A 24739-nucleotide genomic window follows, 5' to 3' on the forward strand; every position below is an offset into this window, starting at 1 on the left:
CAAGAGAGCTGTTTTTAAAAAGAGATAAACTCAGGGCAAGAGTGTAAATGAAACAATTTTTTTTTTCCTAATCATTTTTCAGGATCAGCTTCTCTGGTTGAGCCTAAGGTTACACTACCAACTAGGCACTTACTTACAAAAACTTTTATTTGTACATTTCTCTTAACTGGCTTTGTTCAAAAACACAAACAAACCATTTAAATTCAAGATCTGTAAGGCTAAGACCATCTCATTACTATGGGGTAAGTATTCACGAGAGCTGTAAATGTGTTTTGACTCTTAAGGAAAAGTATTTTTAAGTTTCTTTCCAGTGAGAATTTAGTGACTGGGTTTTCTTTTCTACACAGAATTTAAGTCCCCCCAATTACACAAAGCTCCATTTTGGCAGAGACTTTATCTGTCTGTTCACCCTCATATGCCTAGCATCTAGAACACTGTTAAGCACACAACAGGCACTCAGTAAATACCTGTCAAAGAATGAATAAAATCCCACTTAAACTGTCACCACCTTTTCCTGGGACCATTTTGAACTGAGGCAGGTGGCAGCTATATTCCTCCTGTTAACATGACAAGTCCATCTCCAGAGGCAGATACTGTCTTCCTCAAATTTTATTATTATTCACCTTTTTATATTTGTAAAAACAAGGTGGTGTGGCTTAGGAATCTCACTTCCAGGAAAAGACCTAAAATGGTGTGTTAAAGATTATGCATAGGATCCACAAACTAGAAGCAATCAGAGAGCGGTTAAGGAAATCATCCCTAACTGAAGAAACAATCCATAGATTAAAAATCACCGTTAGGACAAGTCTGCCGTAACATGGAAAACATGTAGTGTGAATCAGGAATTGAAAAGCACCATCACTGACCATGCTTACAAATTAAAAACGTATACACAATTATCTGCTAGAATTTATACTCCATGAAGAGAGAATGTTTGGGTTTTTTCTGTTCACTAGACAGTGCCTGATATGGAAGGTGTTTATTAACACTTGTTGAATGAATTAATGAAACTAAATATAAAACATACCTATGATAACATACCTGAAGGGAATGAACACAGGTGGAAAATTATGTTCAGGTGGTGCAACTGTGGGTGTTTCCTCCACTTTCCCTCTATTTTCCAATTCTCCCGAAAGTTGTGATAAAACTTTCTCAGTTCAAAGGATGGTCACAGAAACCCCTCACCAGGCTCAGGCTGCTTCCTCCCGTCCTACAACTAAGGAAGCATCGGAATGGGAGTAGGTATGTGGCCTGGCTTCAATTCTAAGAAGGCTATCTTGCAGCGTGTGTCGCTCCAGCCAAGGGTCCCTAGGGTACCGGATATTTAGGCTTTCCCTCCTGCAGCGAGAAGGCAGCGCTGCCCCCCACTGGAGCCTGCAGGAGAGAGACTGCTCTTTCCCCTAAGCTGCCCGCAGCGCCTCGCCTCGCCCCACCCCGCCCCCAGGTCACTCCTAGACACCCACCCACGGGGGCCGCTCATTACCCCTCCCGCCCCTCGGGGGTGGGTGTATGTCGTTCCCAAGGTGGAGGTCACTCTCTCCTTCAGGGCTCTATCTCCCCTGAGCGTCACCGGTCCTCCCCGGTCCTCCTCATGGGGGTCATTCGTTCCTGAAGGAGAGGTCACTCCGTCCCCGTGGAGCCCATCCCCCTTGAAGGGGGGTCGCTCGTTCCACCAGGCCCTCTGGGGGGGAAGGGTCATTATTCCCCCGTCCCTCTCCAGAGGGGGTCATTCGTTCCCAACGAGGAGGTCACCCCCTCCCCCAGGCCCCATTCCCCCCGAGAGGGTCGCTCTCCCGCGGCCCTCCTGAGGCGGCGCGGCACTCGTACCCGAGGGGGAGGTCACGCCTTTCGCCCGGCCCCGTCCCCCGAGGGTCAGCGCCGCCTCCTTCCGGGCCCTCCCCCACGAACGGCCGCGCCGGGCGGGGCTCCCGGGCGGGGAAGCGGCGGCGGGTCCGGCTACCGGGTCCAGAGCGCGGAGCCGGGCGGCGCGGCGGCAGCGGGGCGCCAGCCATGGCGGGCTGCTGCGCGGTGCTGGCGGCCTTCCTGTTCGAGTACGACACGCCGCGCATCGTGCTCATCCGCAGCCGTAAAGTGGGGCTCATGAACCGGGCGGTGCAGCTGCTCATCCTGGCCTACGTCATCGGGTGAGCGCGGCCGCGGACGACGACCCCGAGGGGTCCCGGGGACAGGAGGGGACCCGACGGCCGGGAACTGCCCCTTCTGGGTCCCGGCCACGCACCTGCTCATCTTGGCCTAGGTCCCCGCGAGCCCCGCGAGCCCCCTCCAGGTGGGGTCCAGGGGACAAAGACCCGAAGCCAGGGATACATCCCTACTCCCCCAGCCCTCCACCCCCGACCCTAGCCACCAGGGGGACGGGCTCTGTGCCGGCTCCGGGTCCAGAGGCTGCTTTGATGTTGTGTCTTGAAGGCAAAGCCTAGCTAGACCTTCATCCTCGCCATTCATGCTTCCTGTCCCTTCGGACTTGCTCCATGATGTCCTTTGGCTGGGAGTGGGAGGGCTTTGCCGTAAATGACTCACTCTTTGCCCTGCACTTCCCATGCTGATGACCTGCTGACAGAAACCAAGGTTTGGGATTTCCACTTGGTTCCTTTTGGGTCTGTGGCTTCCTGTCCTTTCCTTTGAGCATCATATGGTAACCCAAGATAATAGAGAGGTCACGCTTTCAAAAATCACTTAAAGTTCAGTTCCTTCCTTTTATGAGGTTGTTGGAGTTTTTGGTATAGGCACCTGCCTTAGCCTCCTCGTTCCCCATGCTGCCCTCTTTGCTTATATGTCCCTCCACCATCAGTCCTCACCTAGTGCTTAATTTTAATTGATGCACCCTTACAATGTAATAAAACTCGAGAGGAGGTGGAAATTAATTTACCAACTGGGCCCGCTTTCAAGGTCCACCTGGGGTGTTATGGTGTCTACAGCTGCTGAGCTGACAGATGTTAACCTGCTGCACCGTGGGGGGGGGGGTTGTTTTCCTTAAAAGGCCTAATACAGTGTTCCCCAAACTGCACATAGAGCTATTTGCAAATCTTTAAAAAATACTGACTGCTGGCTCTCAGACCCAGAGTTTCTGATTCAAGTGCTGTAGAGTATGACCAACTCCCCCGGTGATTCTGATGTGCAGCAAATTTTGGGAACCAGTGTCCTAGTGTTTCCCAAACCTACCTGAACATGAAGGACTCATCTGAGGAATTGTTTAAAGGTAACAGGACACCATCCCCCGCCTCCCCCCACCCTGGGGTGGGGCTTGGAATCTGTTAACACTGCCCAAGGGAATCCGCATGATCTGGCAGGTTTGGCTTCTACCATCTATCAGCGCAGCAGCAGTAGGTACTGACAGTAGTCAGTAAAAGGGCTTTCCAGGTATGAACTCTGCATCAGAACCACTTGGTCTACCCCCAGGTTTGGACTCTAAGTCACATTAAGTACCATCACAACCAACTCCTTGCCCCCCCAGTGATTGTGATGCACCCTTAAATTTTGAGACCCGCTACAAGCTGGTTAACTAAACTCATATTGCTGGGTTGGACCTGAAGCATTTGGAATCAGGAGCTGTCATGCAGCTTTTTCCTTTTGGCTTTTGCTGCTCATAGGAAAATCAGTTTACATCTACTTTGTATCTGTAAAGTTCTAGACTGCATACAGTATATCTGCACTTGTACAATATGGTAGCCAGGAGTCACATGAAACTGTTGAGCATTTGAAACATCCCTACTCCAAATTGAGATGTGCTATCACTGTAAAATGCACGCCAGATTTCGAGGACATAGTACAAAAAAACAATTAAATGTCATATTAATACATCTTATATTGATAGCATTAACGTATATTGGATATGTTGAGTTACATAAAACATATCATTAAAATTAGTTTTACCTGTTACTTTTTACTTTTTAACATGGCTACTAGAAATGTTGAAATTACACAACTCGCGTTGTATTTCTGTTGGGCAGTGCAGCTTTACAGGATTCCTAAGGAGTGTTGTCTGCCTCTATCATGAGGATTTTTTAAGCAGTAAATGCTTTGCTTTTATACATCTTGCTGTGATCAGATCTGACTCAGGATCTGAATTTAGGGCTTTTAAGAAAAATTTTAAAAAACCTCATCTCTTAACTTTCTGATTCAGTTCATCTTGGTGAAATTGTGGTCTCTTTTCCAGTAGTGACCAAAGGTAATCCTTCCTCAAAAAGAGACTGAACAGGACTTCCCTGCTAGTCCAGTGGTTAAGACTCTGCACTTCCAATGCAGGGGGCACGGGTTCAATCACTGGTCGGGGAACTAAGATCCTGTGTGCTGCATGGCCAAAAAAAAAAAAAAAGAGAGAGAGACTGAACACTTCTCAGTTATCTAATTGTATTATCAGTCACAGGATGAGGTAATAGTTATTTACATAGTGATTGGGGTGAAACCATGTGTCTCTGACTTAGCAACTCACTGTCCAGTCAGCCCTCCGTATCCTCAGGTTCTGCAGCCACAGATTCAACCAACCATAGATAGAAGATATTTTTTTAAAAAATTCCAGAAAGTTCCAGAAAGCAAAACTTGAATTTGCCACTTGCCAGCAACTATTTTTACATAGCATTTACATCGTATTTACAACTATTTACGTGGCATTTACTTTGTATTAGGTATTATAGGTAACCTAGAGATGATTTAAAGTATAGGGGAGGATGTGCATAGGTTACATGCAAATACTATGCCATTTTATATAAGGGTGTTGAGCATCTGTGGATTTTGGTATCCTCAGGGGTCCTGGAACCAATCCCCTATGGATACCAAGGGATGACTATACTTGGTGGTAAAATAATAGTGACCCTGCTCTAAGCTTCTCTGTGTCTGACTAGAATTAAATGGAAGCTTATACTGCAGCTGAATTCCTAGAAACCCTGAAGAAGAGAACTTCTTAGGGAAAAAGCCCATCTCTAAGATGGGTAGTGAACTTGGAGACTACTCGGACAATAAGTAACCAAATAAGCAAATTTCTGAAGTCTCAGCACCTAGAGCTTATAAGGAGGGGAGAGGGATGCTAGTAGCATTTCTTGATTCTAGAAATTACAACAATAGTAGTCACTATTGATGTTTAGCAACAGCTCTGATGGGGAGGAGTTCTGATTTGTAGTACTGGCCAATTTCCACGGTGTAAATGCTCCCATCGTGGCCAATTTCAGCCTGCCGATAATGGCTCACAAACATTGTTCCAAGCATTTGACATGCATTAACTCATGTAACGTCACAACAATCCTGTGAAGTCTTGTTATCATTCCCATCTTATAGATGGGAAGAACAGGCACGGAGAGGTTAAGCAGCTTGGCCAAATTTATGCCTAGTGAGATAGGCTGGCTTCAGTCTGTTCCGGTGTCCTAACCACTATGCACCAATGCCTTCAGATTTTTAATTATTCAGGCTGGTAGTGAAGTCCCCACTTCAGAGGAGAGAAACATACATGTGACCTGAATTCTTAGAGAAAAAGTAAGAAACTATTATACATTTACTTAAAAGATACGATTCTCCTTTCTAGAGGGCATATATAGCATAGAGGGCAAGAAAGGAGACTTCGAAAGCAAAAAGCTTGAGTTCAGATGCTGACTCTGCCATTCACTAGCTGTGTGACCTTGGGCAAGTGACTTAACCTCTCTGAATTGCAGTTTTCTCCTCTGTAAAATGGAGAACAATAATGACACCTGCCTTATAAAGTGGTCAGTATTAAATTAGTTAATACACATAAAGAGCTTAGATCAGTACCTGGCACCTAAACACATTCAAATGGTAACTATCATTATCATAATTTCTGTTATCTCATGGTGATTCTGCAGGTCACAGTGCATTGAAAGTGTTCAAATACCTAGTAATAAAGACAGCATTCACTGAGCATTTTCTTTGTGCTGATCACTGCGCTAAGTTACAAAGTTAACTTTTGCAAAGTCACAACAAGTAAACATCATACTTTCAGCCTCTGGCTACCAGAGGCTCCCTAGCATTAATTCAGATTCATGCAATCCTAATGGCAATTTAAGAGACCTGTTTTATTTTGTAGCTGGGTGTTTGTGTGGGAAAAGGGCTACCAGGAAATGGACTCTGTGGTCAGCTCCGTTACTGCCAAAGCCAAGGGTGTGACCACGACCAACACTTCTAAACTTGGATTCCGGATCTGGGATGTGGCCGATTACGTGATTCCAGCTCAGGTAAGCCTCCCACTGTGTCGCTGTCTAAAGCTCAAGCCTCTAGTTAGCTGCTTTCCCTTCACCTTTGCACTCTTGATTAGTGATTGTCATGCCCAGAGTTCTAACATCACCAATGCCCAGACTGATTGTTTTAGTCCAAGAAAGCAGTGCAGACAGACCTCTTTTTGGCTTAGGGTCTAACAGGTAATATTCAATCAGCTACGTTTCTTCAGCCCTAAAACATGGCTGGCTTACACAGAGGAAGCTTTCCATGTGGACATGTGAGTCTGTCGCCGGACTTGAAAAGTGGAAAAGCATATGTTTTAAATCCTGGGAAAAATGCAGGTGGAACTATTACCTTTCCACATTTTGTGATTTGCTTTATTGTTGTAAACCCACAAGGTAAATCTTTTCAGACAGCGTAAAAACTTTAACAGCCATTAGAGACCCAAAGCCAAAGAAGAAGGAAACAGCCATACCCATATAGGATTCCATCAGGAACACAGGGAAGGGAAGAAACTGTTTGATGCAGCCTCCTAGTCTCCCGTCTGTTAATCCACAAAGCTCCAAGTTAAATATTGACTCTCTTTAACCATGATAATGGCTCTGATCCACAGTCAAACCCCACATATCCCTCCAGATGGCCCACGTGCTAGGGTGACTGGGGTGGCCACATTCAGATAAGCTGCCAACTCTTGGCTCAGAGCAAGGACTTCAGAAACTCTCTTTCTTCAAGTGTGTTCATTTTCCCTCTGCCTTCTCAAAGAAGGTTCTTGTGGGGTGCCCAGAGAGAAATCAGAGCTAATAAGACATAAAGGTCAAATGGAACAGGGGATTCATAGTTTGCTGGAGGAAGCTGGTGCTGTTGGCATGCACCTGTCTCTACAGCGGGACCTCTGCTTCCTACGAAGCCACGGCCTCGTCCTGGCAGGCTCGGAATATCACACTCCGTCTGTTTACTGGACCCTCAGAAGGGTACGGCCCCCTGCTTCTGCCCCTCAGTGGAAAGGAGCACACAGCAACTCCGCCTTCCATCTCGGATCGGAGCTGAGGGCCGTGTGAGTTCCACAGGGCTCTCTTCATGAGCTTTCACGATATGCTTCTGCTCCTCCAAAGATGGAACACAAACATCTATTTGCACCGCATCTACTCGGCTCATCTCCAGACTGAAATTTCCCTAAACTTAAAATAGATAAGAAATAGGAAACAAAAAGTAAACCACACTGACTTGTTCAGGTCTAACTCAGGAGAGACGCAGCAGCAGCCTTCTGTAAACACCAAGCAAGCAGTGTGTCTACATATGGAACACGGGAGCCTGCTAGGGCGCCTGACCCGGGCCTCCTGCCACATCCTCACGCCCCCTCCTGTGGCCATTTCCTCATTTCCCAACATGCTTTGTTCCAGGCCTGTCTTTGAAAGATGCCAACTATTCCCAGAGCGTCCACCACCTTGTCAGACCTGGGAGTGGAGATGTCTACAGACCCTTTGGTCCCTGAGTTTCCCTGATGGCTCCCAGCACTGACTGCTCTTCTCAGGAGTATGAAATGCTCAGAGAATTTCATTTTAGAGCACCAGCGCCCAATAAGGAGGAGGTCCAACTAGAATTGGCAGGGTCTTTGTCTTTTTTTCCTTATACTGGGAGGTCACCGTTAACAATTCTTCAGTCTCATCCCCAAGTGAATTGCTCTCCAGAAACTTAAATCAACCATTTGGCACATTCATACATAGGAGGAGAAAACAGAACTTTCTCAAAAGGAGAAGTATCAGGCTTCCCTGGTAGTGCAGTGGTTAAGAATCTGTCTGCCAATGCAGGGGACATGGGTTCGAGCCCTGGTCTGGGAAGATCCCATATGCCGTGGAGCAACTAAGCCCGTGTGCCACAGCTACTGAGTCTGCACTCTAGAACCTGCGAGCCACAACTACTGAAGCCCGTGTGCCTAGAGCCCGTGCTCTGCAACAAGAGAAGCCACCACAATGAGAAGCCCGTGCACTGCAATGAAGAGTAGACCCCGCTCTCCGCAACTAGAGAAAGCCCGCGCGCAGCAACGAAGACCCAACACAGCCAAAAATAAAATAAATAAAATAAATGAATTTAAAAAAAAAAAAAAGGAGACGTGTCAATGGCGAGCCCTGATTGGGTCTTCTGTATAGAATGTTTTATGTATTTATTTTAGTTCCTGTTAGGAAAGAGAACCAGCCAAACTTGAGACCTTTGAGGTCTCGTGTTTTTGCGCCCGTGAGGTAATCCAGTTGGCAGAGGATATTCTGAGCACTTATTGACTCTTTCCCTCAACAAGTCAAGCTTTATTAAGGAACCATTTCAGGGTATAGACATGTTTTTTTAATCTGAGGTGAAATTCATGTATCACAATATTAACCAGTTCAAAATGAAAAATTCAGTGGCATTTAGCACATTCACGATGTCGTGTAACCATCACGTCAGTCTAGTTCCAGAACATTTTCATCAGTCTAAAAGGAAACTCCACACTCATTAAGCTATCATCCCCTTTTCCACCTTCTCCCTCACCCCCTCACAACCACTAATCTACTTTCTGTTCCTGGATTTGCCTATTCTGTACATTTCATATCAATGGGATCATACACTACGTGGCCTTTTGTGTCTGGCTTCTTGGACTCAGCATCATGTTTTTGAGGTTCATCCACGTTGTAGCCAGGTCTGTGCTTCATTCCTTTTTATGGCTGAGTCATATTCCCTTACAGGTATGGACCACAATTTGTTTATCCATTCATCCGTTGATAGACACTGAGTTGTTTCCACCTTTAGGCTATTGTGAATGATGCTGCTGTGAACATGTGTGCAAGTACTGGGGTCCCTGTTTTCAGTTAGGTTATAAACTCCCATCGGTGAGAGTGGGAGACGATAAGATCAGTGTTTTTAACTGTTTTCTGCATGGCACAGGGGGGGAAGTGAAGGCACTGTCCTAGTAAAGGGCCTTCCCTGTGGCTCTGCTTGGTTCCTCGGAAGGTAATATGCAGCACTGTCTCCCCTCTGCCTGCTTTACAGGAGGAAAACTCCCTCTTCATCATGACCAACATGATCGTCACCATGAACCAGACCCAGGGCCTCTGTCCTGAGGTAGGCAGCTTCCTGGGGAAGAGCCTCGGTTCTCATACCCACCTCTCTGTGCCTGTCCCACTGTGGGTGGGACCAGGCCATGTGAAACCTGTTTTCACTGGTTCTTCTTTTTCCAGATTCCAGATAAGACCACTGTGTGTGAATCTGATGCCACCTGTACTGCTGGCTCTGCAGGCACCCACAGCAATGGTACAAACCTGTGGCTGTGACTCCACAGCAGACGCTTAGCCTGGGGAGGGCAGCCCCCGACCACACTGCCTCCCCCGTGGGCCCCCTCTCAGAGGGAAATCTCCAGGATGGAGAAATCCCCCACACGAGCCTGGGAGAGCCTGGTGTCCAGACTGGGGTCCTGGGACCCTCTCGACATTCGTCTCTGTCATCTGCACCCCAGAAGCCATCCCAGATCTTGCCCTGTCCTATGGCTCGGCATCAGCCCAGCCCTGCAATTGGCAAAGCAGTGATGTCGCTAGGACTCAGACAACTCTTTTCCTCCAGTTTGAATTTCTGGATGCTGTCTAAATCCCAGAATTAGACTAGCTCAAGATTGATTGCATAGGATGCATGGTGGAGTTTCTACTCTGCCTCACAAAGTAGAAAGTAGGAGACCCCCATAGACCTGGGTGCCCCTCGCCCCTGTAGGAGTTGCGACAGGAAGGTGCGTGCCGTTCAACGAGACCATGAACACATGCGAGGTGGCCGCCTGGTGCCCGGTGGAGGACGACACACAAGTGCCAACGTGAGTCCTGCCAAAGGGACAGAAGTGCCCTAAACGCTGGGTCTCGGGCCTGAGAGAGGTGGCAGGGGAGCTGTGGCTTTGTGCTCTTGGTGTCAGCCTGTGGAGTCAGGCTTCCCTGGGCTGGCGGTTCTCAACCACAAGGCAGCTAGTGGGCCATGGTGTTTGTCACTCATGATAAGAGTGCATATGACTTATTGCTACATTAGGTCTCTGTCAGTTGCAAGTAACTGACAGGAAACAGTTCTCAGGGCCTTAAACGGGTATGTACAACTGTGTTAGTTGTTCAACTAACCACAGAGATCCCAGCATGGCTAGACCTGGGGCTCAAAGGACAGCACCCGAGTCGCCACCTCTTGGCTCTCCTTCCCTCCGTGGTGGCTTCATTTGCAGGACCCATGGCATAGTCCCTAGTCTCCCTGCCCAGCTGTCCGTAGAGATTCTAGACCTATCCATCTTCAGCCACCTCTGTCAACCCGTCCAGCCCATCACTGTGGCTGTGGGATGGATTTTGCTTATGGCTCAGGCCTGGGTCATGTGCCTTCCTAGCTAGGGGGGGGGAGTCAGACCCACCCAAATGACACAGGTTGAGAGTGGGGGAGGTGTGGCTTTTAAAGGAAGTGTGGGGTTCTGTTACCAGAAAAAAGGGGTACAGATGCTGGGCAGGAAAATTATTAATGTCCGTTAAAGTGTGTTTTATAAACTAGAGTAGGTTCAAGGTTGCCTAGAATAACATTCTTCCTAACTGTGATCAGCTGTGCTGTGAGTGGGTGGCGTTAGAAGTAATGCTCTCAGAAGTGCTTGCACCCTGGGGCCTTTCTTGCTCAGCGTTCAGACTGAGGCCTAGATAAGCCCAAGGGAGCAGGTAACCATGTGAGCCTCATCCTGGGTATGTTGCAACACAAGAAAATGTTGAGGACTGCAGATTGCTGAGGGCAGCAGCTCCAGCAAGGGAGGGAAGTACTAGAAGACGAGGAATCCTAGCATTCTGGAGCCAGAAAGGATTTTATGGAGCCGGTGGCCATGTGTGGCTACTGAGCACTTGAAATGCAGCTGGGTCCAAAATGAGCTCTCAGGGTAAAATACACTCCAGGTTCTGAAGGCTTATTATTTAAAAAAAAAAAAAAAAAAAAAAAAAAGAATATGTAGTATCTCATTAATAACATTCTGTGTTGTTTACATGTTAGAGTAACATTATAGATATATTGGCTTATTACAGAAAAGTTCATTTCACTTGTTTCTTTTTACTTTATTTTTGGCCGCGAAGCATGTGGGATCTTAGTTCCCCGACCAGGGATGGAACCAGCGCCCCCTGCAGTGGAAGTGCAGAGTCCTAACCACGGGACCGCCAGGGAATTCCCTCTTTTTACTTTTTAATGTAGCTACTAGGAAATTTTAAATTACAGTGTGGTTTGTGCCTCACAGTATATTTTCACCGGACAGTGCTGTTATGGATCTTTTTTTTTTAATTGGAGTATAATTGCTTTACAACGTTGTGTTACTTTCTCCTGTACAATGAAGTGAATCAGCTATATGTATGCCTATATCAGCGCTGTTATAGATCTAATCCAGTGTAGGATGATTTTTAAGTGTACACTGATACACGAAATTTCAGCACTGAGTCACATGGAGAGAAAGGCCTTCCCATCTCCGCTCTTATTCAGCCCCTAGCTGATATCAAGGAGGAGATCCTGGTCTGCAGTGTCTTCAGTACCTCTCTGTCCCTCGCTGATTTCCATTTCTCACCGAGAACAAGCCCCAGGCTCAGCACCTTGGGCTGACAAAAATATGTACCACGGCTCGTAATGACATTGTTCTTAGTTATATTTATTTGAACGATGACCTCTAACTTGTGGCAAACGATATTTTTTATGGTCATGATGGAAAGTTTTATTTCAAAATGAATGTCAGTTAAAAAAAAAAAAAAAAGTGAGTTTATCCTAAAGGTGGAAACAACTCAAATGTCCATCAACAGAATGTGGTGAACACGTACAATGGAATGTTACTGAGCCATAAAAAGGAATGAATAAAAAGCTCTGACACAGGCTACCACAGGGATGAACCTCGAAAACATGCTAAGTGCAAGAAGCCAGACACAAAAAAGTCACATACTGTCTGATCCCATTCATATGAAATGTCCAGAATAGACAAATCCATAGAGAAAGAAAGTAGATTGGTGGTTCCCGAAGGCTGAGGGGAGGGGAGAATGGATAGTAGCTGCTTGATGGGCAAACAGTTTCATTTCAGGGTGATAAAGATGTTCTTGAACTAGATAGAGGTGATGGTTGTATAACACTGTGAATGTGCTTCATGCCACTGAATTGTATACTTTAAAATGGTTAATTTTATGTTCTCTGAATTTCACCTCAATTTTTTTTTAAAGGAGGGTTAATCTTAAAGACAAGTATTGCACATGAGGCACACAGTGGTATAGGGAGTGACAGAAGTTTGAGAAACCTTGATATAGTCCATCCCCTTGATACAGGGACGAGGGAATTCAAAGCCCCAAAAGAAGTGCCTTGGTCAAGGTCTTTGTCAGCGGTAGCGACAGGCTCAGCTCCCGACATTGTGTGGCCTCGTCACTGGCCTTGCTCCTTTCTCAGGGTGGGGAAGACTGCTGAGGTTTTTTATAGCTTCGAAGATTCCACCTGGGGGGCTTCCCTGGTGGTCCAGTGGTTAAGACTCCACGCTTCCACTGCAGGGGGCACGGGTTTGATCCCTGGTCGGGGAACTAAGATCCTGCATGCCATGTGGTGCAGCCAAACAAACAAACAAAAAGATTCCACCTGGGTCAGGGCCCCCCCCCCCCCACTGAGGCGTCAGTCTACAGTGCCAGATCCTCCTGTAGAAGCCCTCCAAAGCAGTGAGGTCCCCTTGGGGAATTCAACTCCTACTGTCAGCAGGAGCTGACATGGCACTTCCAAGAGGCGGTGCAGCAGCAGACATGCACTTTTTGTGTCCAGCCTGTAGGTGAATTCACCTTTGCTTTCGCTTCTTTTTTTTTTTTTTTTTTTTAACATCTTTATTGGAGTATAATTGCTTTACAATGGTGTGTTAGTTTCTGCTTTATAACAAAGTGAATCAGTTATACATATACATAGGTTCCCATATCTCTTCCCTCTCGCGTCTCCCTCCCTCCCACCCTCCCTATCCCACCCCTCTAGGTGGTCACAAAGCACCGAGCTGATCTCCCTGTGCTATGCGGCTGCTTCCCACTAGCTATGTATTTTACATTTGGTAGTGTATATATGTCCATGCCACTCTCTCACCCTGTCACATCTTACCCCTCCCCCTCCGCATATCCTCAAGTCCATTCTCTAGTAGGTCTGTGTCTTTATTCCCGTCTTGCCACTAGGTTCTTCATGACCTTTTTTTTTTCTTTTTTCCTTAGATTCCATATATATGTGTTAGCATACTGTATTTGTTTTTCTCTTTCTGACTTACTTCACTCTGTATGACAGACTCTAACTCCATTCACGTCACTACAAATACCTCCATTTCGTTTCTTTTTATGGCTGAGTAATATTCCATTGTATATATGTGCCACATCTTCTTTATCCATTCATCTGATGATGGACACTTAGGTTGCTTCCATGTCCTGGCTATTGTAAATAGAGCTGCAATGAACATTTTGGTGCATGACTCTTTTTGAATTATGGTTTTCTCAGGGTATATGCCCAGTAGTGGGATTGCTGGGTCGTATGGTAGTTCTATTTTTAGTTTTTTAAGGAACCTCCATACTGTTCTCCATAGTGGCTGTATCAAACCAGATCTGTTGAGCATTCCCGAGAATACCTGAGGGAGGTAAGCCCTGAAACCCAGCACCTGCCGGATGAGTGATTTCTAGTGAGGCCACGAGGCACCACCCCTCCCACCCTTCGTTAGCTATTCCTCAGGTTCTTAAATTCCCGCTGCCTTGAGGAAGAGGCCCTGCCCTTCCACGACTGGAAGAAATCAGAAGCCTTGGTTTGCAGTCTCCTCTCTTGACCTAGTGTTTATGCAGAGGAAAGTAGAAAAGACGAGATATGTTTTACTTTTTTCTTGGCAAAGTGACATTATAAGACACACATGTGTATGCGACTTGAAAATATTACCCAGGTATATTAGGAATGTACATATGTTTGTACTTTTATTAACAATATGTTGTAATTTTTTTCAGGCCTGCTTTTTTAAAGGCTGCAGAAAACTTCACTCTTTTGATTAAGAACAACATCTGGTATCCCAAATTTAATTTCAGCAAGTAAGTGGTGGCCAGCTGTGTGAATTCACCAGTGTCTTGGAGAAACTTCTGGCTCTTCTTTGAGGTTTTCCTTGCTCCTATTTTCTGCTTCCTCCCAACTTTAGGAGGAATATCCTTCCCAACATCACCACTACCTACCTCAAAACGTGCATTTATGACGCTAAAACAGATCCCTTCTGCCCCATATTCCGACTTGGCAAAACAGTGGAGAATGCAGGGCACAGCTTCCAGGACATGGCTGTCGAGGTAGGTGCCGGTCGTGGCTTTTCTAACACAGTCTTTGACACATCTCCTTCTAGAATGGGCTCTGAGGAAGGCTTGCTCTGTCTGTCCGCAACCCACAGGGAGGCATCATGGGCATCCAGATCAAATGGAACTGCAACCTGGACAGAGCTGCCTCCCTCTGCTTGCCCAGGTATTCCTTCCGCCGCCTGGACACCCGGGACGTGGACCACAACGTGTCCCCAGGCTACAATTTCAGGTGGGTGTGAGCTTGGGTCCCATTCCTCATGTGCTGGGGGTGATGGTAGTTGCATCACTCCCCAGTGGGGGCCTCCACGCCCACCCAAGACCAGCACTCAGGCGGCACCCCACGGGCAGGTGGGGAGGCGTGTGCCAGGGAGAGTGGTCCAAGCAGGGCCTTGCCCCTGTGGCATCCCGACCTGTGAGAGCCCTCCTCGCCTTTTCTTGCCTCCAGAACGACTGTCTGCTTTAGCTTTCCTGGGCCGGCCAGCCTCAGCCAGGACCCTGCTGAGTTTTCTTTTTTTTTTGGCTGTGCACCTGTGGGATCTTAGTTCCCCGACCAGGGATTGAACCCAGGCCTCCTGTAGTGGAAGCGTGGAGTCCTAACCACTGGACCGCCAGGGAAGTCCCTCTGCTCACTAATTTGGACAAGTGGATGAGCCTGTGGTCCTCCAGTCCAAAGGCCCCTGGGGCCTGATCCATGAATTGGTTTCTCGGTTGATCTGGCGCCCAGAATCTCCAAGGTGCAGGGGATACAAGTTTTAGCCTCAGGAAAGGCCTTTGCTGGTATTTCCCCGCTAGAAGTGCTGTGTATTTGTTTCCTGGGGCTGCCGTAACAAATGACCACAAACTGGGTGGCTTGAAACAGCAGGAATCTGTTCTCTCACAGTTCTGGAGGCTGGAAGCCCAAAATCAGTGTGTCAGCAGGCCAGGCTCCTTCCTTGCCTCTTCCAGTTTCTGGTGGCTCCTGACAATCCTTGGTGGTCCTTGATTCATAGATACATTACTCAGTCTCTGCCTCTGTCGTCACGTGGCCTTCTCCCGTCTGTGCCTGTGTCTCTGTGTCCTTTGTCTCTCTTCCTTTACGGACACCAGTCATATTGGATTTGAGGTCCACCCTAATCCAGTATGACTGCATCTTAACTAATTACATCTGCAAAGACCCTATTTCCAAGTAGGGTCAGTGGTGCTCTTTTGCTGCTCTTGTCTCCCTCTAGTGGTGATGTGTGGAATCAAATGCACAGAGCATCTGCTGTCCTCTTGAACCGTCTGGCTCACTGATAGAAGGGCAGATCCTTGCATTTTTCCCTAGTAAGGCAGTCTGATTTGCATTGCTCTATCTCTATGGTTACACAGTTTCTCGTAGAAACCACTGTGGAAAACCTCAAGCTTGGGTTGGAACCCCAGAACAGAGAAGCCGATGGGACCCTCACAAGGACATCCATCCCCCTGACCTCCACCAGCATCAAGCCCCACCTGAGTTCCCCAGGCCTGGACCATGGCATGGAAGTTGTGGGCCAGACAGATCTCAGGCCACAGCTTAGGCTCCTGGTGGATCCCCTGTATAACACGGGCAGCAAATGGTATCGGTCTCAGTGGTTCTCCCCCCAGCATGCCCCTTCTTGTTCTATTTTTGCATGTGGGATCTTAGTTCCCCGACCAGGGGTTGAACCTGTGCCCCCTGCAGTGGAAGCACAGAGTCCTAACCACTGGACTGCCAGGGAATTCCCCCTCCTGGTGTCCTTTTTAAATGGTTTTATTGAGATATAGTTCACATACTACACAGTTCACCCATTTAAAGTATAGAATTCAGTTGTTTTTAGTATATTCACAGAATTGTGCAACTGTTACCACAGTCAATTTCAGAACATTTTCATCACCTCAGAAAGAAACCCCAGACCCTTTAGCTCTATCCCTCTATCCCTTCAGCTACGTCAACCCCTGGCAACCACTAATCTACCTAATTTGCCGATTCTTGACTTTCATAGGAATGGACTCATGCAATATGTGGCCTTGTGTGACTGGCTTCTTTCACCTAGCATCATGGTCTTTTTCCAGGTTCACCCATGTTGTGGCATTTATCAGTACTTCTCCTTATGGCTAAATAATATTCCATGGTGTGGCTATAACACATTTTGTTTATCCACTCATCCAATTGATGGATCAATGGTTCTTTAATACAAAAAATGTCCAGTGCTGAGATGCTCGGTCCCCCCACCCACAAAGCAGACTTGGCCATCACTGCTGGCTGGCCACCTTCTGTTAGTGGCCAGGGTCTCCTTGAGAGAGACGGGGCTCAGCTGTATCAGGAAGGACTTTCAGAGGAGGAAGTTCCGTTTTAAGTCGTAGGAAGTGAGGGTGATGACAGAGGAGGGATCTCTTCGTGCGCCCTTGTGCCAGCATTCCAGACCCTCTGCCCTGTGGGCCCCAGCGCCCTCCTCCTCAACAGGCCAGCCCTCCTTCTGCGTGGCTCACATTAGCCAGGAGAAGCCCCGAGGTGCTCGAGTGTGGTTCGTTCAGCAGGCAGAGCGAGCCCTAAGCCAGTGCCAACTCCGCCAGGGCCTCGGGAGTTCGCTCTGACATCCCTCAGCAGGACCCAGAGGCTGTCTCAGGCCTCCCTGTGCCTTTTCCCTCTAACCCGGCCTCCTTTCCCAGGTTTGCCAAGTACTACAACGACCTGACCGGCACCGAGCGCCGCACACTCATCAAAGCCTACGGCATCCGATTCGACATCATCGTGTTTGGAAAGGTAGCCTGGCCGCCGGCTCCCCTCGTTCAGAGCCCACTGGTCCTCTTCTGGGCTGGCCAGGGGCAAGGGGCCCTCTCCCCACCCCTATCACAACTTCTTTTTCTCCCATCGTTTGCAGGCTGGGAAATTTGACATCATCCCCACCATGATCAACATTGGCTCCGGCTTGGCGCTCTTAGGGGTGGTGAGTGTCTCACTTAGACCTCTCTGGCCACCCACCTGGGGCTGGGACCCCCCCCAGCACAGCAAGCTGAGACCCTCTGCTGGCATCCTGGTTCTTCCCCTTGACCCCAGACTTGTTTCTAGGCTCGACCCTCCAGGCTTATTTCCCTTCCCCATCCCCGCCTGCTTCCTCCTGCCCTTCTCCAAGACCACGCCCCTCGGGCCCTAACCTTTTCCCCCCTGGAGAGATGGAGGAGCCTTTCATTTCCTTGGAAGATCCCAGGCTTTGTGGGAAGGGGCGCACACAGAATAATAGGGGCCAAAGCATCCTGCCTCATTCTTTCTTGCCCTGTGCTACATTCAGGCGACAGTGCTGTGTGATGTCATAGTTCTCTACTGCATGAAGAAAAGATACTACTATCGGGAGAAGAAATATAAATATGTGGAAGACTACGAGCAGGTAGGCCACCTCCTGAGCTCCCAGCAGGCAGGAAGGTCCAAGCGCCCTACCTCACCTGCCTCTTGTACCAGCGGTGAGAACCCCTAGTTCATTTAGGTGTGTTGTCCACTCAGGCAGTCACATGTGACTCTTGTCATCTGCTCCATTTCTAGACCATCTATACTAGCCTTTACTTCATACTTTTCTTCAAATGGACTCACTCTTTAAAATCTAGCCTTCATTTTAATCAGTGATGTCTCAGGTTAGTTATGATAACGGATATCATGACAAAACCTCTGTCCACACTCTACTTAAATTCGCCTTGCAGAGCAAGAGGGGTTGGGTACCCCTAGGACCTACCTGAATACGCTCAGCTGTGCAGGGCTGTCCAGACGTCCTCAGGGAAAGTGCCCGATTCCCACCTGCCCCAAATGGTCCAGGCTTGCCTGCAGGCAGCACAGGGCAGGTGCACATGTATCCATAAGCATATCAACTGACGATAAGCATATTGTTCTTTGCAGGGTCTTGGCAATGAGACGGACCAATGATGCCCACCCCACACCTGGGCTTTCCTTGGCCCTCATCAGAGCACAGCAAGGAGGGAGAAAAGGCTGCCTGCCATGTCACCCCAGAGGAAGTTCCAGATTCTGAGTCAGTCTCCACAAATACTGCCGGGTTGCCCAGCTGCTCCCATGTCTTGTGTGTAGGGTTTGCGTAGTAAACCACTATGCACATTGGTCACCTTCTGTTTGTGGCTGGGTCACCTCCTGTCTGTGGCTGGGTCACCTCTGCTGTTCCTTCTATTTGGGGTCACTGGGGCAAGCTCTGGCCCGAGGGCAGTGAAGTGGCTGTGGCTACAGGGCCAGGGCCTTCTCCAGGGCCAGGTCTCCTCAGAAGCTCCCATCTCCAGCCCCCTTCGAGACAGTCCCAGTCCTCCGAGGCCCGGCAGCTCCACTCAAGCACTGTATAAGGAAGGCGGGACACCTGGCTGTGCTTGTAGCTCTTCGGCACATGCGGGCTGCTGTTCCTCTCCCCCAACCAGAGGCTTCAACCACAAGGTCATGAGGCGGAGCTACTGTTTTTCCTTTGAGAAGAGCTACATTGAGATGATTGAGGACCAAATATTAAAACAAATGATTTTCTTAATCTCTGTCTGTGTGGTTTCACGGCATGAGCTAGAACTTTCCTTCCTTCCCCTTTACTTGGACCAGTAAATCCATTTGTTATCCCAGCTCACTGTGCTCCTGAAACAGTATTGCTGGAGCTTAGGTTTTGTTTTTTTTTCTACTTTAAACTTCTCCTAAAGCCTAAGAAGTTTGATCTTCGTTAGCTTGTGTTCCTATAGAGTTTACAAGATTTTTTTTCTGTGGTGTACTATTTGTCTTACCGGTGCTTACATTTTACATAAAAGTGTGGGTCTACACTACAGGGAACAGTTTTAGGTGACATGAAGGTGGTTTATCCTCCCTCCTCCTCATTTGCCTTCCAGAAACCTCCAACCAAAAGCAGCACCCCCTACACCTACCTTGCCACCGATTTGAAATGTTAATGAAGCTATTTCTAGCTTCGCCTTCACACCGACTTCATTCTGCATCAGGTGTTCAGGATCTCCCTAAAGAAAGCAGCCTGCCCCTCCTCCTTGTTATGAATTCATTTCCAACAGCTGAAGGGAACGTTTATTCTAGAAGTGCTCTGCTTCTGCGGGGTAAATGGCCAACCTGGGCTTTTCTTGCTCTGGGGAAAAAAGAAAGAAGTTTACAGACCCCTTTGAAGAAGTTCTGGTTCAAGCTACATTTCTGAAAAATGCCTGCTTGAACACACCAGTCACATGGAGCTGGAATTTTTAGGAAAGGTTTATTATCTTGCAGGCTAAGGAGTGATGGTTACTGGAGTGACGAAGACTTCTTTCAGCCTCCCTTTTCTAAGATGGAATGCTACAGCCAGGTGGGATGAGGGCTGGGGGTGGCATTGCCCTTTAACTCACCAGAATCATCTTGCGTTCTGCTACAGCCCCACTTGTTGGCACTCCTTGGCACTGCCTCTTAAGTAGGGTTCCTTCAGCCTTGCATCCATGGATGACCTTCTGGGAGATTCTGAAACCCCTAAAACCGTGCAAAGTGATGCACCTGTGTGCATTTCTGCTCACTTTCATCAGATTCTCAGTGGGGTCTTTGAAGAGGAACACCTGCTCTTGTCTCTGGAAGGCCAGTATTTCAATGTTGCATTTCTGCAGTAATGGAACAGGAATCTTTCAGATTTCATCTACTGCCGCTTGATAACAGAAAACTGAAGTTCAAAGCTAGTAAAGCAATCCTGTGGGCTAGGTTCACATTTAGAATACAGGGAACCCTCAGCCCGCAGCCTGGAGAAAGCAACCGTTCTAAAATAATCTCCAGAGGCCGTGAAAACCGGCAACCATCAAGGCTCTGCAGAACACTGAATCTACTGACAAACGCAGCGTACTTTCTGAGCCTCGGTTTACAAATGATGAGCCATAAAATGGGGTTAATACCCACCTCACGGGTGAAGTGTCACGTTGCATGCCTACCCACAGGACGTATTCAATGTGTGATTAAAACTGCTGCCATAGCTGCTCGCCTGTTTGGTCTCCATCAGAAGAACCTATCTGGCAGTGACCTGCGTGGCAGAGCAGTGCTTTGCAAGCTTCAGCATACAGGTGAGTCACCTGGGGATCTTGTTTAACTGGGGCCTGGGAATATGAATTTCTAACCCAGTCCCAGGTGATGCTGACACGGCTGATCCGGGGACCACACTCTGAGTAGCGAGGTACTAGGACATGCTTAAATTAGGGATTTGCTGAGTACATCAGCCCTGATGGGCATTTGATCTCGCTGTCAGCTTAAGGAAGGAAAACAGACATAAGGACAGATGACCTCGAGAGCACCGACTTAATTAAACGACCAACAAAAACATCCCAAAGAGGCCCAGGCTTTGCACCATTTTGCTGTCTGTTTATTTCAAGTTTACAGAGAAGCTTAAACATTTGTGGAAAAACACCGAAGGCTTATTTTTCTCTTAAGTTCATGTACTTTTTAGTGATAAATACACAGTATTTAACTTTGTACACCTGATAAAAGGAAAATGCATAGTAGAAGGGATCAGGAATAAAACAGAAGCATCGGGCATGAAATCAATCACAGGATAGAAAAGTCAGCAGTCCCACGAAACTCGGCCCGTCAAGCTGGAGAGAAGATGGGAATCAACGACCTTGAAACCTTCCCTAGCACCTTGGAAGTGAGTGGAGGTCTTGGTTCTTTCCCCCGGCAACGTGAAGCTCCCCTTTGGAAGATGGGTGAGAGCGACAGGTGGAGCCTGTGTCTTAATGCACAGCTTTCCCCTCCTTGTCCTGAAAGGCTTTGAGGAGGGGAGCCCTAACTCACGGAAAAGGCCAGACCAGAGGGGAGGTGGCCTCTCGGGCCCCAAGTGCCAACAAGGGGCTAGATAAGGCTTTCTGGGAGCCACTGGCCAGGCTGCGGAATAGATGGGGAAGTGGAACAGGACAGAAGAAAGATGGGTAGAGAACATGTGCTGCTTCAAAGCCACAGGTGCAGGCCACCGCTTGCTTACACCAAACTGGTCCCACAGATGAGCCAGTAATGGAAGAGACGGATACGCATCCTTTTTGCTCACCTGGAAAAGCTTCTGCCCTTTCCTGACAGAGCCGGCTTTTGAAAAAAAAATCAATGTTTGTGCTTTAGGAGTGGAGACAAACCCCAAGAGTTGGCGCTCCAAGTAGCTCTAATGCTTTATGTTACAGCCCTCTCTGTTTATACTTTTCTCAGTGGGGCGGTTCCTTTCCACAGCTTTCTTTGGTGTTTCTTAGTGTAAAAAAAAAAAAAAAAGTAATGAACGTGGGCCTCCCCCAACCCACCCGCCTACATAGCTCAGTGCTGCCTGATCGCTGGCATTCCACATGTGAACCCTTAGACGGAGAGTTTCGTGGTGGGAGAAATGGCGTCGCCCGATGCAGTTGTGTAAACACAGGAGGAGTTCTGCAGAGGCTCTGCATGCTGCCCGCCCTCCCTGGGCGAGCCACTCGGCCAGGCCAGAGTCCAAACAGACAGGCTAGGACTAAGACTAAGGACCGGTTGACCTGAACCACTGCAAGGTGCTTACTGCAAACTAACCAGACCCTGTTTGCTCCCAGGAAGGCTGGAGCCTGTAAATTTAAACAAGCACAGGAGGTGAGAGGAAGTACCAGATTACAGAAAGAAAGCAAGCAGGCCAGAGGACCCTCCAGCAGATGGGTGTCCTTTGCTCTTGGAAACCAGCATTCTCTAACTCGGTACTGCTTTTAAGGTAGCAAGAAAAGTCTGGCTAAACGACAGTCAAGAGCTTATGAAGACTGATGGAAGCCAAGAACACCCGGGCTCTGCGAACGCGCTGGACGGGGGAACAAGGCCTGCTTCTCTGTCTCTCCGCAAAAAGTCCTCATACCAACACTGATCAGCCAGAAACTACAGGAAAGCACGTCCTTCTGAGCCCAATTACTGACACTATTTCCCCCAAGCCAGATTCCACAGAGCACTGGGAATTCCAAAGAAGGAAGGAAGGCAAAGTCCTTCCAATTTTCCTCCCTCTTGAACTTCACACTCACCTACATGTGGCTCTGGAAGAAGTCCACTTGAACTGCAACCAAACTTCCCAAGGTTAGTTGGAAGTCAAAAAGGTAAATTTTTTCTTTCTGGACTTCTGGCTACAAAAAGGAACTCCCTGTACCAAGCCCTGGTTCCCCTGGACCTGAGGACTGCTCTAGGTTTCAGTAATCTTCTCTTAAAGGGTGCCCTAAAGTTATTGTGTAGATCCAAACAGAGCTTTGCCAGTAAGGATGATCATTTGTGTCTCAGTTGAATGAAAGTATTTCTTAACTGGCCCTCCAGAAACTGGATAAGTGTTTCATTGACTACAACAATCAGCTAGTATTTAAGAAGAAAACAGAACCTTAGCAGCCTCTAGAATACACAGGTTATAAACAAGGTGAGCTGCTAATACACAGGCACAGATTTCATTGGCCGATCACATCCCTGAAGCCATGGGAGAGATCCTGGAAGCTCGAAATGATCTCTGAACTGCTCTAGAGTTCAGACTGGTTAGAAAATTGAAAGTATTTTTTGTTGTTGTTTACTCTTAAGCCATGTAATGTACATGGAAGTGTAGGATTTCACCCTGAAGTTTTTGTAATTTAACAAGAGATTTACCAGAGCTCCCTCAACTATGGAAGAAAAGTTTCAGCCTTGAGCGGCTGTCATAAAGAAACACACTCGTTCAGTCCTTTAGGGGAGATGTCCCACCACAACCACTGAAGCCCCTCTGAGGCTGGAAAATCCCCCCTGTGAAGCTGTTAAGTGTCAAGCCCTTTCCGTTTTCCTGACTACAGCTCTACTCATAAAAAAAATTTTTAAGTCCTTCTTAGGAATAAGTTGCATCGAAGCTCCCTGCAGCTACTGAGGGCTAGCCCTGTCCTGACTCCTTGAGTCCACAGTTCTAGAAGGTGCCACGGTTCGGGGCTTGGGGTTTTGCGCGAAGTCACACCCGCTCTTCCCCTCCCTTTCAAATGCAGCGAGTGTGGTCTCAGACCACACCACCAGAGTTTCCTGCCAGTTTTCCCCGATTTTCAAACTCCACACACATTCACCTGGTATATCTGACATGATTCTGAGTTCACAAGGAAGGATTTTTGGCATAAAAACATTTTAAAAAGCAATTGTCCCCAAATGTACGTGGCTTTGGGTCTGCAACTCCTCACACCCTCCCATTCAGCCAGCCAGCGGCCAAGGTCGATGTCATGGAGTTGTTTTTTTTTTTTTTTTTTGTCTCCTTTAAAACAATAAAGAAATCAAACAAACAAATGGGAAAAACAACAACAACAACAATAACCAGAGATGATGGTCAAGGCTCTACACACGTGCTCGGTTTCCGTAGGACATGCTGCTATGGAAACGCAGGGCGCAGCCCCCAGAGGTGAGACGTGCATGCGAGGTCGAGGTCCGGCAGCTACTCCATCGCCTCGTCCGGCCGCAGAGGATGCGTCCGCTTGCCGGAGCCGGGGGCCAGGGCCCCCCAACTCTCCAGGCCTGGGCCACCTTTCACAAGAGCGCTTCCTCCTCCCCCACGGGAGGCGGGTTGGGGCCCCGGAGGCTGTCTTCGCTGCCTTGCTTCCTGCTCACCAAACAGAAAACCTGTGTTAAGACCCAGCGCAATGCTGGCACGGCCCTGAACCAAGGTTTCCCGCGGCCCCACACCACCTGGGACGGACGTTATTTACTTAACTTCTTTTAGATTCTCTCCCCCGTTTTGCTTGCTCACGTGAAAGTTTCAAAGGAGACTTTGTATCCCCTCCGTAAATGGAAAATCAGCATCATGTGCAAAAATAGAAAGGAACTATAAAAATAGCTGTGAATCTAGGGGCCTAACACCTAAAATCATGGCACATGTCACAAGTCATGTGTGGGCTCCACACTGGGGCCTGTTCACCGAGGGCTTTAGGCTCTAAGCTCTTGCAGGACAGGAACCATGACACTTGTCTTCAGCCCCCAGGTGCGTTTCCTGGGGGCAACAAGCAGCACGCCTGACTTGGCCTGGCACATAGCCAGCCTTCAGGAAATGGTTGTCAACAGAACTGCCCTCCGCACATGGGCCCAAGGGACACCTCCGACGAACAGAAGGGCCCTCAACTCGGCAATGTGTGATCAGAGCAGGAGACCAAGTTGGCGGGAAGAAGTGTCCTGGTGTCCCCAGCTAGAGCTGCCTGGGGTGACAGACATGGGCAGTGCGAGGGGAAATGTGAGGGAAAGTCCCTAAGGAGAGGCCCAAACCCTTTGCCATCATCAAGCAAACAATGCCCCTCCTAAGGGGAGCCGTTGGGCTTGCCATGCAGGA

At 48.2% G+C, this 24739-nt stretch overlaps 3 protein-coding genes and 1 long non-coding RNA gene across 14 annotated transcripts in view; 2 read left to right on the forward strand and 2 right to left on the reverse strand.

Annotated features, from left to right (window-relative positions):
- The window catches only part of IFT81 (intraflagellar transport 81), a 193680-nt gene extending 192549 nt beyond the window's left edge, over positions 1 to 1131 (reverse strand). The window contains exon 1 of the mRNA XM_082418063.1: positions 1042 to 1131. The gene's annotated coding sequence lies outside the window, so the exon portion shown is untranslated. The remainder of the gene's footprint in view (positions 1 to 1041) is intronic.
- The window catches only part of LOC309640033, a 201406-nt gene that overhangs the window by 132914 nt on the left and 43753 nt on the right, over positions 1 to 24739 (forward strand). The window lies entirely within an intron of this gene.
- P2RX4 (purinergic receptor P2X 4) lies at positions 1046 to 18985 on the forward strand. 2 transcript variants are annotated; one of them, XM_082418086.1, is made up of 13 exons: positions 1048 to 1135; positions 1833 to 2144; positions 6050 to 6197; positions 9202 to 9273; positions 9390 to 9462; positions 9913 to 10009; positions 14166 to 14246; positions 14351 to 14492; positions 14591 to 14727; positions 17145 to 17238; positions 17357 to 17422; positions 17765 to 17860; positions 18361 to 18985. In XM_082418086.1, exons 1-13 carry the CDS (start codon positions 1071 to 1073, stop codon positions 18385 to 18387), a joined length of 1410 nt encoding a protein of 469 aa, XP_082274212.1. In that variant the 5' UTR covers positions 1048 to 1070; the 3' UTR covers positions 18388 to 18985. The 2 variants fall into 2 exon arrangements, 1 of the variants encoding a protein (XP_082274212.1); XR_014251984.1 differs by lacking the exon at positions 18361 to 18985 and having other exon boundaries at positions 1046 to 1135; positions 14662 to 14727.
- The window catches only part of CAMKK2 (calcium/calmodulin dependent protein kinase kinase 2), a 54246-nt gene continuing 51194 nt past the window's right edge, over positions 21688 to 24739 (reverse strand). For 8 of the 10 annotated variants that reach the window (XM_082418078.1, XM_082418077.1, XM_082418081.1 and 5 more), the window contains one exon: positions 21688 to 24019. In XM_082418078.1, the coding sequence (XP_082274204.1) occupies positions 23855 to 24019 (165 nt within the window). In that variant the 3' untranslated portion in view covers positions 21688 to 23854. Of the gene's footprint in view, positions 24023 to 24739 lie in introns of all 10 variants that reach the window. The other 2 variants (XM_082418085.1, XM_082418082.1) reach the window with 1 other exon arrangement.

Source organism: Balaenoptera physalus (genome assembly GCF_965194825.1).
Source record: "Balaenoptera physalus genome assembly, chromosome: 12".
Taxonomy (NCBI): domain Eukaryota; kingdom Metazoa; phylum Chordata; class Mammalia; order Artiodactyla; family Balaenopteridae; genus Balaenoptera; species Balaenoptera physalus.

What these genes read in the sequence shown, in the direction of transcription:
- P2RX4 (XM_082418086.1), top strand. Translation starts at nt 1,071, where the DNA reads ATGTTCAGGTGGTGCAACTGTGGGTGTTTCCTCCACTTTCCCTCTATT. An exon ending in TCCCCAGGCTACAATTTCAG is followed by an intron (nt 14,728 to 17,144) that starts GTGGGTGTGAGC and finishes CTCCTTTCCCAG; the next exon opens with GTTTGCCAAGTACTACAACG. An exon ending in ACATCATCGTGTTTGGAAAG is followed by an intron (nt 17,239 to 17,356) that starts GTAGCCTGGCCG and finishes CATCGTTTGCAG; the next exon opens with GCTGGGAAATTTGACATCAT.